Genomic DNA, 19,211 nt, shown 5'->3' with positions numbered 1-19,211 from the left:
TTAGAATTATCCATATTTATACTTGTTTCCAAGTAATTCTGTTCAATTTTTCTACTTATTATTTTTTAGTTGACTAGTCTCTAGATTACGTGCGTTGCAAGTGTGTTTCATACTAATTAATAAAATTTATTAAAGTGATATAAATTATATTAGAATAAGAGTGTGTATGGCTTAGCATATAAATTATAATATAGGTATGATACATAGTCAAATATTATGTCACTCTAGTCGATTAAAGAAATGTGATTTTAAAAAAAGTCAATTAAAGAGAATCTAGTAAACAACACGCAAATGAAAATAACCCTATTATTTAAGGCAGACAGAGCATCCATCAAGCAAGGAAAGCTAATAAAATAGCGGACCAATTGGTAGAAAAAATAATGCAAGATATTTTTTGAAAATTAAGGCAGACAGAGCATCCATCAAGCAAGGAAAGCTAATAAAATAGCGGACCAATTGGTAGAAAAAATAATGCAAGATATTTTTTGAAAGCTTGATGATGTACCCAATCCTTCACTTTATTATTTCTAATAAGTGTGATTCTAGCTCCGTGTAGGCTCGGATGAATCTAGTAGATTTTGATGACAAGGTGCGCATAGGGTCAACTCACTCAATGTATTAGCTTGCACACTATACAGGAGAGATAGATCGCATTATGCAAGCCCTGCTCTACGAGCCTGCAAGGATTTTCAAACCTGAGACTCCCCATTTGGGAGATCGAAGTTCAACCAACTCAGCCACGGAGTCAATAGATTTTGCTCAAATCTTATATTTGCATTAGGAAATCTATTAAATACATATAAATATTTGGAAAAGGGAATAGAAATACTAAAGCCTTTTTCAGTTGCTTCAAGTCCAATTTCTGTTCAATTGAGTTGCTAAAAAAAAAGGTATGGAACTCTGTGAATAACAATGGTGGAGAGGAGCTTAGCATTTGAGAAACTGCAACCCCCTCAGCTTTATATTGCAATTCGCGACCTCGACCTGAACCTCGACCTGGTTGTTTAATTTCACCAGAAAACAGTTCAGACAGCACATTACCACGCGGAATTAAATAAGCAATGATCAAATCTTCTTGTTTCTGGCAAAGCATAATCAGTCTTTTACTTCTGAGAATCACAGTATTCAAGGAACTCGCATTCGCATGGTCCTTTTCTTACCTGCATGAAGAAAGGAAAGATCATATATATATATATATATGAAGATAACAAAAGCAGACCTCACTAATAGTTCAAGTATTTTCAAGATATAGTACTCTTGAAACTTATACATGCAAGTTTTCCCCACTATTTATATGTATTACCATATTATTCCCAGGCCCAACTTGTTTGGGATTGAGGCGGAGTTATTGTTGTTATATTACCATTATTCCTCTCCACTTTCTGCAAGTTAACACTCTTGTACACGTTGTACAGAATGTTCAACTACATTCTGGAAAAAGTAAAATTGAACGTCTTCATCAAGAAGGTAATGTGTGAGCTATTATTACCATCCAAGTAACTAGTTTGCAGTTTCAAAAATCTTGTGCAATGTATAGGACATACCTTGCGCAATGTGAAGGACACTCTCCTTGAAGCCCTTCTGATTTTGGCTTCGTTCACAACATCAAACTGCAATGCAGAAGTTTGGAAAAATCAATGGAAAAGAACTTACCGAGACTGTCATTATAGTTGCAGAATGCTTGAAATGCAGATGCAAGAAAAGATAGAAGAAGAAGCAAAACTCTAATCAAGCAAGCACATATATTGAACATGGAATCTGAAGTTCAAAAGGGAACAAAAATGAAACGAATTAACAATTAAGGTTCGTAGGTTGAAGCAATGACACAACAAACCGAGGGAGCCTAGACCCTAGTGCCTCATTCTACCACTAAGATCGACACTGGCATCTCCAATAATGACACCACATCCTCAGTTACATACCTGGATTAACATCAAAACTCCTGTTACGTCCCAGTTAAACCATTGTTCTCCAGATAATCCAAAATACTTTCTTTTTTGGAGAATTCAGCAAAAATATATCACTTAAAATGTGCATACTTGGTGTAGAGTTTGGAAACTTACGATTTTCCCCCAAATTTTCAAGTTTTGCAGGATTGCAGAAACTTTCTTGCAGGACAAATTTGATGTCAATGAGTTCCCAATAACTAGGTGCACAAGTAAATGAGGCCAAGTCTAGAGTCATAATAGTTAGATGTGAAATTCTTAAAATCCATGCTAACTCTTTATCCAACTAAGTTGCTGTAAGAGCTTCAAACTCATTTCATATTCTCCTGAGAGACACACTTACATAATTTCAACATTCGAAGTGACTCACATATTGTGAACTCTTCCAAACTGGATCTTTTTGCTTATCAAATTACCACCTTAACTACTCATCCAAAGTAGGATTCACATTCAATAATGAAATTCTGGTTGGCAGTAGAAAAGAATTAGAGATAATCTTTTCAGTTTAAAGCAAAACTTTCAACATATTAGAAGCCAACTCATAGCCACAAATAAAAAAAACAGGTAAATATTGAAACCATCATCAAGGATATGAAGGGTTACCTTATGATGTGGAATGTAATGATGCCAAGCATAGCGTGCTTCTCCTGATAATAACAGCATAGATCGAGGGGGTAGATAAATAGCCTTCCTCAAAAACTTTGAGCTCTTGTCGGAATTTTGAGCCTCTTCATCATTTAATGTGTCAGGGTCAGCAGGCCAAACACCAGTAGAATACTTTCTGAACTCCATGATGCAAGGCCCTGCCAATGAAAGGCTGAATATTAATCCTTCAAATGCTGAATGGGTGTCAATATGTGGAGACAAACCCACTCCCGGTGGATATTCATTAACCTGTTAAAGATTGTAACACATTTCTTGAAGTTAACTACAAAAGTTCATGACATCCAAAGCATTTGAAAAGAAAAGCTATCACTGAAAATGAAAATCCTTACGACATTGCAAGTCAGACAAGAGCTAGTTCCCTTGCCCAGCATAAAACTAGACAAGTCATCGAGGAACAGCTCATTAATGAAGAAATATCAGATGTGAAATTTACTAACCGTGAGCTGGTCCAGAAGTACAGTTTCAGTGTAACTAAGCTTTTGAAACAGCGACATCTTGTCAAGAATTGGCGAAAGAAATGGTGGAAGTTCACCCAAGTACTGGTTTGTGTTGACATTCCTTGTCTGCAGCGGCGAATAGAGAAAGAATTCAATAAACACATTTTAGATCCTTTTTTTCCTGAAGCAGACATGCATTTTAGATCTTAAAGCCTATACTAGCCTTTGAAAGCTTAATAATATAAAGAAATAAACAAATATAAGAGAGATCATCAGCTTTTAGCAAGAATGTCAAGAGTTTCAAACATCTGCAGATGAACCTTTTAAGAAGTTGTGAATTGTCAAGGGATTTAAAGAAAACGAGGAGGGAGAAGTTAATGTTGATATCTCAGAAGTAAGTCTAATAAGGCCATTAGGTGGCAATTAGAAGTTCTCGAACGTATTAATCAAACCAAAACTGGGGTTCAGTTGTCCATGATGGAACAATAAAGTATTTCGTTGGGGCTTTTGTATGATTTACTGATATCTTTTTTCAAACCTGAGAAATCCATTGTTTTCAACTTCTGAAGTCAGTAGAAAATGGGTCCTATCATTTGACCAGGGGAGGGGGATTTTAAGAAGATCCAGTAGGAATTTGATCTAAGAAAACAGGTCACAGATGTAAACAAGAGCAAATAAACTAGTTCTTCATATACACATATCTAGCAGCAAAAAATAATATGCTGGTTTAGTTTCTTGCATTTCCATAGTTCCAAATAACCACGATCTGCACTTACGTTATAGTGGAACTCATAACCATAATGCTGAACCCTTCTTTTAGCAAGTTTTTGCCAAGGCCTTGAATCAACTGCTGCAAGTAGTTCCTAAAGATTTAAGAAAACTGAGTCAGACTTGGGTGAAACTTTTCAGATAAAACTTGAGAAAAGATGGAGAAAAAAAATATAAGAACAGTGTAAATGCCTATAGGATTTTCCCGCAAAATGAGATCCCTGACCTCCTCCTCTTTGGCACTGATGAAGTCATGAATCAAGTAAAGACCAGGAATATCTAACTCTGAAGCTTCCATAGACACCTGAATTGAGTCATCCACTGCAACCTGAGCCAGAAAGCAAGCTCATAAGGAACAGAAACCTATACAAACTATCAACAGAAGTTACTCACGGGGATAAGGACAAAAGAACTCGGTGACCTCTATGTTGAACTGATACAAGTTCAACTTAATACCCCCAGTCCACAAGGCACAGACATACTGACTAGTTTCTAAAATGACATTGCCAAAATTGGTTTTAAAAAAAACACTAACATTAATTCGTGAAAACTTACGTCAAGCATGACCACTATCAGGCACAACTGCCTAAACTTAAAAGAGGTGCATTGTTTCTTATATGACTATATCATCCTTCAGAAATAGGATTTTCATTTAGCAACATGCTAACCGAAAGGAAGAATGGTACAGGTCCCTCAGAAGTGCTTTGCAATCAGTTTTCTTATAAAATGCTTTAAAGCTGACTGTCTAAAATTCACTGTATATTCAAAATAATAATTGAATTGACATGCTCAAAAGAGAAGCACAGTAAACAATCTCATGACAATTACAAGACTGATAAACAATCAAGACTTTACTGTGGATAAAGATAATTCACCTGACAAACAGAGGGTACAGAATACTGAATGTGCAAAGACCGCCCACCAAGCTCAGGACATGCTCGTCTATTCAAAGACTTCAGGGCAGATTCTGCAGACTTCTCTTCATGATAAGACACAATAACTCTAGTGCCACTTTCATCAGCGAGATGTACTCCCTTAACTTGACCATATGCACCAAATACGGCTTCAATTGTGTCCAAAGTTAGTCCAACTGCAGGTCCACAATTGGCCACATAAAGATTCGAACTTGGTTCACTAGTCCCTACAGGACGTTTAAATCTCGGCAATCCCATGTATTATATTCAGATCAATACCTACAACCAGAAAATTTGGAGCTTTACCTCACCACATAAAATTACTCACATATTAGACAATTATAGAGAAATACATGTAATTAGCTAAACAAGAAGCCTAACCTTCAATTATTAAAAAACAAAATCGAAAATTGATCCTTGTTAGTCGAACAATGAAGCATTCCCTTGTTTCAATATTTACTTATTCCTCACACATATTAGAGCTTTAAATAGCTCAATAGTATCACATCACTACAAATATCTTACTCTGTTAAGTTCACTAAAATTCACAATGAAACGAGGATTAATTGACATTTTAAGCTTGAAAACTCCGTGGGTTGATTTCTTAAACACTCAACTAATAATCGTTATTTTAGAAAGTCACCATTGTTCTTGATTCAAACTTTTTTTTCAACAAAGAATATAATTTTCTAAGATAATAACTATTAACTTCTTCTTGATTTTCCAACAAAGAATGTAACTTTCTAAGATAATAACTACTAACGTCTTCTTGATTCCAACTTTTTCCAACAAAGAAGGTAACTTTTTAAGATAACAACTATTAGTTGAGTGACACATCTCAGAAATCAACTCAAACTTTGGGCTAAATCAAGAAAGTACCATTCTTGCATCTTCATTTAGCTAGAGTATTCACCTAAAATACCCACTTGATTAAACTTCAAATCCTGAATCCTCCTCAGTATATAGAGTGAAATCTTAAATCCCTGAAACTAATTAGACCCTTTAATTCATGTTATTATTTCACAGAAGAAATTAATCAAGAATTTGCAAACACGATATTTAAATATTATTTTGGCTCTTCATTATTTTAATTCAAAAAAATATATATTTCTGAAATTAAACAAAATACCATTGAATTATTTATGTTCAAAAGAAAGAAAAGAGAAATCTTACAAGCAAAACTTCACTGGTTTTTGGTGCAACGAAGAGAATTTTCTCCTTGGTGTTCATATTTTCTAGTGAACCAATTTATATTTTAGAAAATTTCAAATGAAGTCCTCAGTTTAATACTGGAGTTACAAATGAACCCTTTGTTTTGTTTTGTAGTGTTAATTCACCACAATATCTTTGGGAAGTTAGCAACTAAATGGTGAATTAACACTACAAAATAAACAAGGATATGCATGTGATTATTTTATAGTCCGTCTTTTATAGGAATAGTAATTTCACTATTTTAATACAAATTATTGGATAAAATAATTTTAAAATTAGCTAATACTTCAAACAAAACATAAACTTAAATCAATCCTAAATTTTATATCGAAACTATTATCCTTGACGAATTATTATCCTCTTCTCGTAATACATAACTTTTTTCCCCTTAATTTGCCAAAGTTTATCTTCACGCACATTAACTTGTATACCCCACTGCACACCCCAACTTACGGAAAGTAGGTCTCGAGACCCGCATTAGATGTATTACACACACTAATATAATTCAGTGTAATTTCACAAATAGAGCCTGGAAAAAATAGGGCATGCAGAGACCCTAGCCATGCCTATGTATAACAAAGAAGGTTCTTGGTTTCACTTGTGGCCATTTTTCATAGTGAAAAGCAAAAACAAAATGTTACAAGTTTGACTTCACAAGCAAAATTCCACAATTTGTTAAAACTAAAGCTTCAATCTGAAGATGAACTGTCCTACGTAGCAATGAAAGGTAAATCAAATGATGCACCTCTAGTGAGCCAATTTGTGATTGGTACAATATATATATATATAATTGGATTGAGTAACATGAGCTTAAACAATTGGAGAGAACACATGCTCTTTTAGATATTTGGACGAAAATGGAAGGCCACCAACAATGGCGCATTTAGATGAAGCTACTCAGACGTGAATGTAATCAAAAGGAGTGATGCAGCATTCAACATTCAACATTCAAGAGAGAAAAAGTAGATAGCCTTGAAACCAAAATGAACATAAATTCAAAAATCCAACACAATAAGATTGAGACTGCTAAGGTCAAAACAAAAATAATGTCGTATACTACTATCATAAACCAAAATAACATCTCAAATGGCAGAAATTCTGAATTGTTGTTTCACTAAAAATGCCTAGAAAGCGAAATTTCAGGAAACATTAGTTCATCCTCCTGATAAGTTCATTAATGAAGTTTTCGCGGTTACCAGCATCACCACCTTCAACATAGTGATTTCTCTTCTTCTTGAGTCCACCCAAAGGTGCCTTCAGCTGGAATGGCCATAGGAAGTTGTTGGCCTGCTTGAAGCTGGGCCCTACAGTCATGATCTCATGGACAAGGTCTTCAGCGCAGATAATTCCATGTTTGCCCAATCCCTGAGACATAAACAGAGCACTCTGAGTTGTCAACACCACGAAACCCTAAATTCAGAGCTGAAGAACTGACAGAAACCTACCTGCTCAATGACAGAATTGTCGGTTAAAGCAATTCTCTGCTTGTTGAGCTTTCCATAACCTCTCTTGTAGATCAATTCCCTAACACTCTTTAGGTTTGGATAACTGCAAGATACAAAGGAAATAAAGGACTGCAAGTTTGCAACAGCAGCAGAGAGGAAGACTTGAGAAGGCAGCAGAGCATTAAGTGATACCTACCCATAGGTAACGTAAGGTTCAACCCTATGCAACATGTTCACTGTGGCTTTGTTAACTTTCAAAAAGACCCCATTAAAGATCTGTCACGACAAGTGTGGAAAGGAAGAAGAGCTCACTGTTAGAGCAGAGAGGTAACAATAAAATATCTCAAATTTAAGAAATTATATAAGAATGAAACAGATCTATCAGAAGAATAACATCAGAATTATAAATAATCTTGATAACAACACAATAACTTGGCTGATGATCAGACATTTGGCATAACAAGCCAGTCCAATCATCAGGATCTACACAGGTTACCTAACTGTCAAGTGGAAAAGCTGTAACCCCAACACATACTCAAAAGTGGATTTCCAACAACCAGAATAATATAAGTAACTTATACACCAGCAAACATCAAATTTTACTCATGTTCTTTGACAGGTATAAAAAAAAGGTGTTGAGTGTACCTGTCGTAAACGTAGTAGCTGCAAAATCTTCTTGGTCTGTGGGGGCATAGCATTAATCCTAAAAGATCAAATTTTATAAGTAACATTGTATCAACTCTTTCATCATGCTATAGAATGAAGAACACCAAAATAGTTCTTACCCACGTATCCTGATGATAAACAACAACTTTGCCTCGGGATCCACATAGAAACCACCTTTCAATCTAGCCTCGCGTTTCAAACGAATCAATTCCTTGTCCTAAGAAAAGGAAATTGAACACGGATAACCAAGCTTAACATCAAACAAGCATGTTAACCAAAAAATACGGAGTTCAATAGTACCTGTTCCGCATACTCCTTTGCATACAGCTTTGCCCTGTTGTAGATCAATTTCCTGTTCTCAACATTCTTCTTCTTCGCAGATTCAAGTTCTTGCTTCTTTGCAAGAGCCCATTCCTCACTCCTCTTCTGCTTCTTCAAGACTGACTCTGGAACTGGTGTTTCACCCATCTCTGCACAAGATCAACTAACATCAACTCTCAACATAATTCATTAATCGTATATCATTACTTTTTTTCCTGATGAGCAAAAATTTAAATCATCACTTTGATATATGATCAAATGAAGGTGATCTGTATCATTCAACAACAGAAAATTGACAAATTACTGAGTCAATTTCACATATGCTACTACCCTTGGCAAACATAAGCAAAGCTCAAAGGAGCTTCTGGGGTTTCAACACCATCAGCACCACACATTGCCTAATACCAATAATGTAGTGGAGGATGAGGGGCAAACAAGAAGAAAACTTGGAAGTTTAAAGGATATTTACATACATGTATAATGTCAGATTCCATGTAAAAAAGTAACAAAAATTTAAAGCCTGGCCACTAGACTCATTTCGCATACTTTTACACCCATTCCCTTCACTTTTCCCTAATCCATCAAAATACACAGGCATAAAGGCAAAAAATAAAGACTAGTTCTTTCAATGCTCTTCTAGTATTTTAGTTTTTTCAGCATTCAAAACTTTAATGCTTACCCAAAAACTAAAACTACCGTAATCTTTTAGCTGCTAACATTTCTAAACAAGAAACCATTTCAAATACAGCAGAACTTTCTAATGTGCTTCAAAATACTCAACAACACACACACTTGCTTAACTGTAAAGGTGTAAATCAATTTCCACTCCATGTCTAGCAAAAGTGACAGAGCATTGAAACACAGCCAATATTTTATTTTTTTCGGCATCCAAAACTCTAATGCTTACCCAAAACTAAAGTAATCTTTTAGCTACTAACATTTTCTAAAGAACATTTACTCAACTGTATGGGTGGAAATCAGTTTTCACTCCATATCTAGGCAAAAGTAACAGAACCCCTCACTTCACTTTTCCCTATTCCATCAAAATAGGCAACAATAATGACTAGTTATTTCAATGCTCTTCCAGTATTTTATATTCTTCAGCATTCAATACTCTACTGCTTACCCAAAAACTAAAACTAAAGTAATCCTTCAGCTTCCTTTAGGCTTCAAAACTTAAATACACACACAAACACTTGCTTAACTCAGATCTTCAAATACACACAAAGTCAGTCTATTATCCGCAGGCATTTCTACAAAAGACTATTTCCACGACTCGAACCCAACAACATAACATCTTCAAATAAAACCAAATTTCACATGTAAAAAAATTTTAAAAAGGAAACAGCAGTAAATGTGTATGAAAAAACTGATAAAATTCACATAATTAGAAAAAGAGTTATTTACCTTGAAATTGTTGAAGAGATCGATTCTGATCGGCGGGGCGAGAGGGAATGTTACTGTAAGCTAAGTGCGGCAATATATGTTGTGTTATTAGGGTTTTGTGAAGTTTATGCTTATTCGGATCTGGTCGGGTCTACTCAATTTGGCCCAAATAATAAGATTAGATTTACACAAATGTTTCCTTTTTAAGGGGTACTATTTCAATTTTGTCCATATTTTTAAAAGTGGCCTCGTCGCTTCTAAAGTTGACACCAACTTTCACTTAGTTATTTCAATTAGGCTTTATTCATTTTAGACACCTCATGTCAGATTTCGTTGTGTTATTTTAACACTTTTTTACAATCAGCAAAAATATATGATATGTGTGTGTTACACTAGCGAATGACGTGTAAAATGACGAATCAAACGACGATATTTGTCATTTTTGTCAAAAATAATTCTTAAATAATGAATTTTGAGTAAAAATAAAAAGTGGTCAATGAATCAATGACATATTGTATTTTTGCAAAATAAAAAAATATTTAAACCATTAAAAAGTTGCACAACCCCCACCCCCTTTTATTGTCTTCTCCACATAGCCCTACCCTTTCGCAGAAACGTCTGCTCACACCCCCGTGTTGATGTTAGCTTTTTGAAAAAGAAGAAAAAGGAAAAAGTTTGGAATTCCACATCGAAGGAAAAGGAATGGCCAATTTCTTTTTCAGTTATGAAAGGATCTTAGCTTATTGGTTTATAACACCACCAAAAATTCAATTCCTTGTATATTAAAGTAGAGATTTAGAGAATTTTCTCTTAGAGATCTCTTGGGTGTAGTATTTTAGGAATTGGGGTGTGCGGAAAAAAATATTGTGCATTGTATGATGTAATAATTTTCATATAGTCAATATTTTTCTGAGAGACCCATGATTTTTCTCCAATTGGGAGTTTTTCACGTTAAAGCTTTGTGTTGTTATTCTCTTTAAATTCCTTTGTTATTTTCTGTTTGAAAATGGTCCAAAAGGGACGAGAATTAGTCGGTGTTTTTTTTCCAACACCCCACCCTCGCCCTTCTGATTTTCTTCTCCAAATACCCCTATCCCTTTTTGTAGAAACATCTGCACACACACATATCATTCCCTTTGATTAATGTTTTCTCCAAATATCTTATTTTGCAGAAATAACCCCTACTCTTTTGTCTTTTTCATCGAATACCAAATTTTTAGTAGCTCTAGAATTTACCAAAAATATTTCATTCTTCCGTAAATAATTCTTTTAAGAAAGAATTTCATTAATATTTAATATTTAATATTTAAATCTTAAAATGGGTCTATTCTTAAATTTTAAAAATATTTCCCATTAATTTTCATCATTTTGTTGTAACTATCTTCATTCACCATTGGTGGAATTTAAGTTAGCAAAAATGGTGGATGAAAATGGGGAAGAAGAAGGAAAAAAATTAAAAATGGACTAATTCAGGTCTTTTACGCGCGGTCTAACGAGTGTATCATACTCAATATGCCATATAAGCAAAAAGTGTCAAAATGACACAGTGAAATCCGACATGAGGTGTCTAGAATGAACAAAGTCTAGTTGAGGTGTCTAAGTGAAAGTTGGTGTCAACTTTAGAGGGTCACCGATGGGGTTAACCTTTTAAAAGTTGTGCAATATAGCCATATAGGCTAACATTTAATATTTGTTCGTATATTTTTAAAAGTTATGCATTATAGGCTATCGTTTAATATTTGTTCATATATTTTTTATAGACCGTGGTCTAATGTTTTCTATAAGATTTTCACTTGTCAAGAGAAATTTTTAGATTGTGGTCTAAAAGGTTCGTAAGTTACATGATAATAAAAAGAGAGTTATATTGAATGTCAATCAATATATGCCTGAATTTCAGTCATATGAAGTTAGATTCGAGGATTTAGCAGGGAGGGAAGTTACTGAGAGGGTAAGAGTAAAATACAACCTTAATTACTCACACCCGATATATTAAAAAACCAAATACACGACATATATATTTTCATTTTCATACCTTTCTTATCATTAAACCATAACTAATTAATCAATTATGTATTCTTACTTTAGTTTATGATTTAAAATATGATTTGATGTAACTATCGAATGTGGATGATTTTTATACCCAACCCGACAACAAATGCAAGACATAGTTTTCCATACACACATTTATATCTTAACTGAGTAACATATATTACTAAAGCATCCGAGGGTCTATCGGAAACAAAATCTCTACCTTCACAAGATAGGCGTAAGATCTGACGTACACACTACTCTCCTTAGACTCCTTTGTTATCTTTGTAATTGAGTAATATATATATATATATCACAAAAAGACTAGCACAAAAATTCTCCTTGTTAAGGTGAATTTGCAGTAGACATGCTGCTATAAGCTTCCCTGCCAATGCAATGTCCATAGTTGGAAGCATTTGTATTATAGGGGTCACTGAAATGTCCAACGAGTGGTTCATCACTCAATATAGAACTCGAGTAGCCAGTAGCTGCTGGTGAGTTGAGGTTGCTCGAAAAATCTACTTGCAAGATTTCTCCTATCCGTGTAAGAATGTTGTATGATAAGTTTAAGAGAACCCGAGAGTATGCTTCTAGTATTAAATGTCCAATGTCCTACAATGATTCAGAAAGAACAAGGATTAATCGCAATCTTATGGAGCATTTAACAGCACGTACGTGTACATCATAGCAGCATAGAGATATAAGGACAAGACAATGATCTCACGTCTAGAATGACGAGTTAATATCTCCGGTGGTAACTCAACTAATAGTTTTTTTCACAGAAAGTCACTCAACTAAAGGTTCTTCTCATAGAAATGAGACCTTAATCGTAAAGCAGGAACTTTTCTGCTGAAACAAGACCTTAATTGTCCTCGATCTTTTTCTTCAACGATTTTCTGATGAGTGAACTATACCATCATTCTTATTAGTTGCATTTGATGAATTTTACTAGTGTACAACCATTTATGGATCCTTATAGCAACGTAAAATGATAAAAGCTAAAACGATACCTTAAAAAGGAGAGACTTTTATGCTGATAAGCAAGCTGTACAATCATCCATATTAGTAGCATTTGAACAAATTTTACTAGTGGATACGATTCTCACCGTGCCATACTGGATTTTTGTGACATTGATGAATGTCTGAGGTAGATTAGGATATTTAAATTTCAGCTGTTGCACTAGAGCTTCTGCTTGGATCAATAAGACCTCCAATTTGTCTAGCTCAGATATTGGATCTTTTACGAAAGACCAAGATCTTCGAGCTGGAGATTTTCCGCTAGCTTGATCAGTTATTCTCTCTTTCCAAACAAGAATGGATCCTTCTAACCTGTTAACAACTTCAAGCGCGCTGTTTTCAGATTTCAAGCTCAAGGAATTGAACATTTCCTCAGCAGATGTTGGTTCTGTAGTCAGGATCCTATAAAGATCGTCCCCGAGGCTTGTCCTGACAGACTGCAGGAATGAAGGAGCAAATTGAGCAGTTTCAACAAATAAAATACACCATAAAGCAAAGGATATGAGTTATGTACATCGACAGTGTAAAGTTTTTACACTATTACAGCAGCAATTTCTGCTTGACTAGAGCAGCAAGTTAAAAAATACTTTTGGGAATACTAGAGCAGCAATTTCTGCTTGCCTAAGGTTCCCAAACTGTTTCCGCAAAAGAAGTACTACTTTCAGCATCTGAAAAACAACTTTTGTTACTACTTAAAAACACTTGTCTTTTCCTAAAAGCTTGATCAAACACCTCGACTCTTTAGAATAAGCATTATTTTGGAGGGAAAAAAAGGGAACTTTTTTATGGTGTCAGTACATAGAACTTAAACTCAATAGTAAATAGCTTTAGTGAGAATTCTCTTGCCTTAGGAAGTGCATCCTTGATAAATGTTGGAACAGGCATTTCAGCCAAGACATTTTCATTGATAGCTTTTGCTGCCTTGAATATTTGATTCACCAATTTTCCATGATTCACCAATTTCTTTCTTTCGACATCAGAGAGCCCAGCTACGGGTACCTTGGGTGAAGGAAGACACCACGTTGGACTCTTTCCTTCTGCTCGGGTACTCACTTCCGTATACCAAAACTCAGTACTAGCCATTGAATCCAGCGTTTCCTATCAAGTCGAGAAAGAAATTTTAAGAAAGTGGTCCAAGTTGATGCATAGAGTAAGTGGTATGATTTTAAAAGGATTTAAGAGAGCACCTACAAGAAGCATCGAATCCAATTTCCGAAGTGCTGGAAGATTCATATGGATGTCTGCACGAACTTTTGGTGTCATTATCTGCTCAAACGAGAAGTGGAACTCAATATGTCATTTTGTACGACAACAACTATGTCTTAATTCCCATAGAAGTTGGGGTCGTCTATATGAATCCTCACCGAACATATCGTTCCATTTAAGTGAATTTGTCATTTTACATTACTAGTAAATCGAATGAGTTATTACCTCAAATCTTTGGCCATTCGAACCACTTTGTCTAGCAGGAACCAACTCAATCATATGATTGGTAGGAGAGAGCAACCAATCCATTTCCGTTCTCCATTTCCTCTTTCGTTCCTCTGCAAGTGGCTCCAATTTCCACAGCTCTCCGAATACAGATGCTATAAATCAAGTAGTAGCATTAGACATTTAGAAAATTGCATCATGAAAGTGGAAACGATGACAAAAAAGAAACTTAAGAAGAAGCTGTGTGTATTACTCCATGTAAAGTAACATCTTTTTAAACACTATAGTTGTGCTTTCCTTTTTCCATTTCGATTCATGTCTTTTTTCTGGAAATACAACATAAATGCATTCCCTAAGGTGAGTGGTGGTGTAATATTGAGGGCAAAAACACAAGCTAACATTCCACAGTGATAAACACTCTATTGTATTAAGATTGCAGCGGAAAAGCAGGAGCAAGAACGAGGTAGCCTAAGATATTTTTAAGACTTGGATGATCCAATAATATTAGAGTTAGAAGAACCTCAAGTATCGGACAATTGAAGACTAAAAACATTAATAGTTGTCATGGACTGACTCGGAGATAGAGAAGATGTTACATACTGATTGATAGAGAAGTAACAACTAAGTACCTGCAAGATTTGTAATGGCATTGGACAATGCTAATGCAGTGGAAATCCCCTTGCTTCCTCCGGTCACATCCTCCCCGAGCAACAACTTTGCGAATTTTTCTTTCATTGTTTCCACATCTGAAAGTTGTGTTGTATAACCAGTTTTTTTTTTCACATAAAAATGTTGAGGACTCGTTGTCCAGTGAGTAGAAAATGATCCAAAAACATTGTTGCTAGAAGAGCTGCTTGAGTCGTCATCATATAAAGAATCTGTAACCATCACATCAACTCTGCTATTGGCACTTTCATTGTCATATGACTGACTGTTAAGTATGCAGCTCTCGAGGCCATCATACGTTGTAATTCCTGAAGTCCCCATTCGTAGATTTAGCTAGATGCAGATTAAAATGGGCTTTAAATCACAACTGAAAAACTATATAATACATAAACAGACGCTCAAATTTGGCTTCAACTGGTAAGTAAGCACTCCAACTTTGAGAGTGCACGTCCCGACACCTCAACTTGGTTTCAACCGGCAACTTAGCCCTCCAACGCATCCCCATTGTGTCTCATGGACTCACGACACTGACGTGGCACATAAATGGAGGTGTTTGGATGATCATCTTGTAAGTTGGAGTGTTCAATCGACACAATGACAAGTTGAGGTGTATAGATATGAACTCTCAAAGTTGAAGTGCTTACTTGTTAGCTAAGGCCAAATTTGAGTGTCTGTTTATGTATTATGTCATAAGATTAAAATGGATTCTTATGTTGATTAACAAGATGAGTCATATGTTGGTTATAAGATGTGCCGAAAATAGATTGTACAGAATACTAATCAACTCGAGCTGTTAATTGCACCATGTTGATGAAAACAGATACAAGTTAAATGACTTTCTCCTTGAGATAATCGTCCCGTATATCTAACCTTCTTCACTTAAATACAAGAGTTTGTTCCAGACAGGATTTTAACTCGTAGCATGCACCTACAGATCCCAAGTTGTACTACATTTACCATTTCACTAGTATAACAGAGAAACCATATGCTAGATTCAGTTTAATTTCCTTTTCATTTCAAAGACCATATCGCGTCCGGTTAACTTGTCACTCAACTTTGGCAATATTTCAATTTCAAAGACAACATAACATCTCATTGAGTCATTGTCACTCATATGCTTGAAGAACATAATGGGGATAAATCCCAATACTTCAAAATTGATAAAAAGGTTTAGAACTGGTCCGACTCAAATAACAATGATTATAAGCACTTCTTTTACACTATTTCAAAAACCTAAGGACTCGATCGTATGGATATGTAAAATACATATAGCGCGTTACATCTCATTATGTCATAGATTCTCAAAAGGAAAAATCAAAAAAAAAAAAGTTTTGAGAGGTGCTTATGGTTTACAATAGAAACAAAAAAGTTGAAGACTTTTTCAACAGGGAAGTCTTGTAGACAATGACTGTTTTGTCCCCCCATAGCCACTTGTGTGCTTCATGAAATGAGAGTTAATTAGGTCCACCATTTTACAAATCAGACAATACATAAAATCCAAGAAAACTTACATAGTGCCAACTATCTCTTTCACACTAATAAATGGAAGATTTTTCGTCATCTTTCCATTTACAAAATAGACAAAAAAAGTTGAAAGTTTATTCTCCTCACATGTTACACATATAGGTTCAAAACATGTAGTACCTAACAACTAAGGGTCCGACAAAAGATTCTTGAATTATCAACCATAAAAAATATGATCTTCTTCCTATTGCAATTTCATGACATTGATGCTCTACATTTGGTTGTTGGATTTCTTGACTTTAATAACCATCCACATATAACTAACACATGATGCACTACATTGGTTGTTAAATTTCTTGACTTTAATAAACAATAACAACATGCATCTCACAAATGGGATTTGAGAATGGTAAAGTGTATGCAGACCTGACCTCGACTATTTCATATAGGCTAAGGAAGGCACTTGACTTTTATAAGCATCCACATATAACTAACGTGTAGCTATTTTTAATAACATTGGTACGAGATGGCTTAAATGGAGTAACATGAACAGTTAAGGACGTAGTAATAGTTGTTGTAGTATAACTAACGTGTAAATATCCACATTCTATATTCAAGGGTTGATCTAGAGAGTTGGTTACAAGTTCATCTGAACCAATGACTTTTGCCCAAACTCTGTAGATATATAAAGAAATCTACTAAATATCTATCTATATATATGACCTTGAACTCAATTACTATTATAATATTTGGTTCACAAAAGTCAAGAAAGTTACACTAAACATCTAGACGAATGAGGTGGTTGGAGTTCAATTATATATTGTAAATCTTAGTCTATGTGTTAGCATTCACTTGTGGAAAAGTATATATAATCCTCAGTTTGTATTAAAATCTTAGATTTACCTTAATTATAGGAGGGAAATCAGCATGTGACACTAAAAGGGCAGCCCGGTGCACTAAAGCTCCCGCTATGCGCAGGGTTCGGGGAAGGCCCGACCACAAAGGTCTATTGTACGCAACCTTACCTTGCATTTCTGTCAGATGTTGTTTCCACTCTAAAGAACAAATAGAATTAAGAACAGAAAGGGGAATCTTACTCTCTTGTTCACCAAAGTCAATACTAATCTCTCTGTTTCTTGTACAGCAGGCTAGTATCCGTCTCACGATCACCATATTTATCTGGTGAGGGTAAATTGTACGTAAATCTTGATCAATCTTGATTACTGTTGGCCAAAATGCAGATCATCAGCCTCCTGAATTACAAACTTGAAATTTTCCTAAATGAAAATTGAATTTTTAGGAAAAGAAATCACTTTTCCACTATAAGAAAAAGGTTTATATGATCATATAATAATTGGCCAAAACTTTCCTAAAAATAAAGAACCTTTTACACAATCAATCAACTTTCTTTATTAGCATAATAAAAAGAGTGTTAATCGTAAAACACACCTAATTTATTATTTTTTTTCATACCTCAACTATCCATGGTTGTTTTTACCTTAGCTAAACTAACATCCTCTTTATATTAAAACACTCATCCATACTGAGTCGACCAAAATATTTGTTCTCAATCAATAACAAGCACTTATACGTTATATGAAAATCAGAAAACGTGATAATTTAGTTGTATTTTTTTTACTATTAACTCTAATATAATATAAAAGAAGAGTTTAAAAAGGTTTCAGATTTATCATGATGCCGATACACTGCTCTTCTGAACTGGAAAAAAAACACCAGAGAATCATATGTAAAAAATAATTAATTTTTTTTTTTGACAACATTTTCATTCACAAAAAACTGACCCAAAAAAATGCTTATATAAGAATGATATTTTAATTATTTTTCATCCCGTGTTTGGTATCCAGACCAGATACTCCACTAACCTAAATTTGGGCTGCATAAGGTCATCTAAGTAGGAAGTGCGTGCTTTCGAATTTTTGATGTTCAGAACTCGAACCCGAGACATTTTGTTAAGCTAGAAGAATAAGTATTTTTTGGGGGTTATTAATTGTAAATTGCTCTACTCAAGGCTCATTTAAGAAAAATGCTCTCTAACACATTCTTTTTTGTTTTTTTTTTAAAAAAAATTGAGATATTTGATTAATGATGATGATGAAGTTTTAATTTGATCAACAAAAAAGAAGATGAATGAAAAGTAGAGTTAGAAGAAGAAGCTGACCTTTTTTTCTCTTCTCCTTATTTGATCAAAATGAAGCTCTTCAATTTTCTACCATGTCAAAATAGACCCAAACTAAATTTTTCTATTTTTTTGGTTTGTACGTGTGAAATGGTGGGGAAAAAACAGAGGTAGTATAATAAATCTGTTTTGTGTATTCAAAAGAAAGGAAGAATAAATGCAAGAATGAGAAGAAAGGAATTTCATGTGTAAGGAATGGAGGAAGAGTATGTCAATAAACACATTTATGCTGAAGAGAGGATGACATACAAATTTGGTCACAAATATATGGGTTAAACGTTCAAAAATATCCCTTTTAACTTATTAAAAATGATTTAGAAATGTTTTTCTGCCACTTATTGAATTAAATTTGCTCTTTCTTTTATTTATTGGATCAAAAATATCCTTAACATATTAGAAATAGTTTTAAAATACTCTTAAAATATTAAAAATAATTCAGAAATGTCTTCTTTATACCTATTGGATCAAATTCGCCATTTCTTCCATCCGTTGGATAAAAAACGTCCTTAAGCTATTAGAAATGACTCAATTTTGTCCTTCCCTCTACTTATTAGATAAAAATTCTTTTAACATATTAGAAATGACTCAAAAATTTACCAATTCTAATTATATATGTCAATAATTTTTTTAACAGTACTTTGACAGAT

The 19,211-nt window shown here is 34.4% G+C and overlaps 3 protein-coding genes across 9 annotated transcripts; all 3 read right to left on the bottom strand.

Moving 5' to 3' along the window:
• Positions 1-753: 753 nt before the first annotated feature.
• Positions 754-5,967, bottom strand: LOC129882282 (alkylated DNA repair protein ALKBH8 homolog). Of its 4 annotated transcripts, none has more exons than XM_055956515.1 (8): positions 5,905-5,967; positions 4,693-5,010; positions 4,044-4,145; positions 3,826-3,912; positions 3,050-3,175; positions 2,550-2,840; positions 1,545-1,610; positions 754-1,160 (listed from the first exon to the last, which is right to left on the bottom strand). In XM_055956515.1, exons 2-8 carry the CDS (start codon positions 4,987-4,989, stop codon positions 1,104-1,106), a joined length of 1,026 nt encoding a protein of 341 aa, XP_055812490.1. In that variant the 5' UTR covers positions 4,990-5,010; positions 5,905-5,967; the 3' UTR covers positions 754-1,103. The 4 variants fall into 4 exon arrangements, with proteins under 4 accessions (XP_055812490.1, XP_055812480.1, XP_055812500.1 ...); XM_055956505.1 differs by lacking the exon at positions 5,905-5,967 and adding an exon at positions 5,611-5,664; XM_055956525.1 differs by lacking the exons at positions 754-1,160; positions 5,905-5,967 and adding exons at positions 1,205-1,431; positions 5,611-5,668.
• Positions 5,968-6,910: 943 nt separating this feature from the next.
• LOC129882266 (60S ribosomal protein L7-4) lies at positions 6,911-9,939 on the bottom strand. The gene is made up of 7 exons (XM_055956484.1): positions 9,783-9,939; positions 8,355-8,524; positions 8,174-8,271; positions 8,034-8,091; positions 7,585-7,664; positions 7,389-7,491; positions 6,911-7,308 (listed from the first exon to the last, which is right to left on the bottom strand). The coding sequence occupies exons 2-7, from the start codon at positions 8,520-8,522 to the stop codon at positions 7,093-7,095; spliced, it is 723 nt and encodes a 240-aa protein (XP_055812459.1). The 5' UTR covers positions 8,523-8,524; positions 9,783-9,939; the 3' UTR covers positions 6,911-7,092.
• A 1,938-nt stretch (positions 9,940-11,877) lies between these two features.
• On the bottom strand, positions 11,878-18,789 carry LOC129882244 (rop guanine nucleotide exchange factor 14-like). Of its 4 annotated transcripts, none has more exons than XM_055956445.1 (8): positions 18,547-18,789; positions 17,465-17,644; positions 14,867-15,211; positions 14,238-14,392; positions 13,998-14,072; positions 13,653-13,904; positions 12,896-13,243; positions 11,878-12,401 (listed from the first exon to the last, which is right to left on the bottom strand). In XM_055956445.1, the coding sequence occupies exons 2-8, from the start codon at positions 17,538-17,540 to the stop codon at positions 12,135-12,137; spliced, it is 1,518 nt and encodes a 505-aa protein (XP_055812420.1). In that variant the 5' UTR covers positions 17,541-17,644; positions 18,547-18,789; the 3' UTR covers positions 11,878-12,134. The 4 variants fall into 4 exon arrangements, with proteins under 4 accessions (XP_055812420.1, XP_055812438.1, XP_055812429.1 ...); XM_055956463.1 differs by having other exon boundaries at positions 17,465-17,620; XM_055956454.1 differs by having other exon boundaries at positions 17,465-17,590.
• Positions 18,790-19,211: the final 422 nt, after the last annotated feature.

Source organism: Solanum dulcamara, chromosome 1 (assembly GCF_947179165.1).
Source record: "Solanum dulcamara chromosome 1, daSolDulc1.2, whole genome shotgun sequence".
Taxonomy (NCBI): domain Eukaryota; kingdom Viridiplantae; phylum Streptophyta; class Magnoliopsida; order Solanales; family Solanaceae; genus Solanum; species Solanum dulcamara.
Note: the sequence above shows the minus strand (reverse complement) of the source record. Positions and strands in the feature narration are given on the sequence as shown.

Excerpts from the sequence above, each read along its gene's own strand:
- LOC129882244 (XM_055956445.1), bottom strand. The coding sequence starts at position 17,540 with ATGGTGATCGTGAGACGGATACTAGCCTGCTGTACAAGAAACAGAGAG. Across the intron at positions 14,393-14,866 it reads TGCCATTACAAATCTTGCAG|CATCTGTATTCGGAGAGCTG; the intron begins GTACTTAGTTGT and ends CTTGATTTATAG. Across the intron at positions 13,244-13,652 it reads TCAAGGATGCACTTCCTAAG|TCTGTCAGGACAAGCCTCGG; the intron begins GCAAGAGAATTC and ends TCATTCCTGCAG.
- LOC129882266 (XM_055956484.1), bottom strand. The coding sequence starts at position 8,522 with ATGGGTGAAACACCAGTTCCAGAGTCAGTCTTGAAGAAGCAGAAGAGG. Across the intron at positions 8,092-8,173 it reads TTTATCATCAGGATACGTGG|GATTAATGCTATGCCCCCAC; the intron begins GTAAGAACTATT and ends TTGATCTTTTAG. Across the intron at positions 7,492-7,584 it reads GAACCTTACGTTACCTATGG|TTATCCAAACCTAAAGAGTG; the intron begins GTAGGTATCACT and ends TGTATCTTGCAG.
- LOC129882282 (XM_055956515.1), bottom strand. The coding sequence starts at position 4,989 with ATGGGATTGCCGAGATTTAAACGTCCTGTAGGGACTAGTGAACCAAGT. Across the intron at positions 4,146-4,692 it reads CTGTACCCTCTGTTTGTCAG|GTTGCAGTGGATGACTCAAT; the intron begins GTGAATTATCTT and ends TTTCTGGCTCAG. Across the intron at positions 3,913-4,043 it reads TCAGTGCCAAAGAGGAGGAG|GAACTACTTGCAGCAGTTGA; the intron begins GTCAGGGATCTC and ends TTAAATCTTTAG.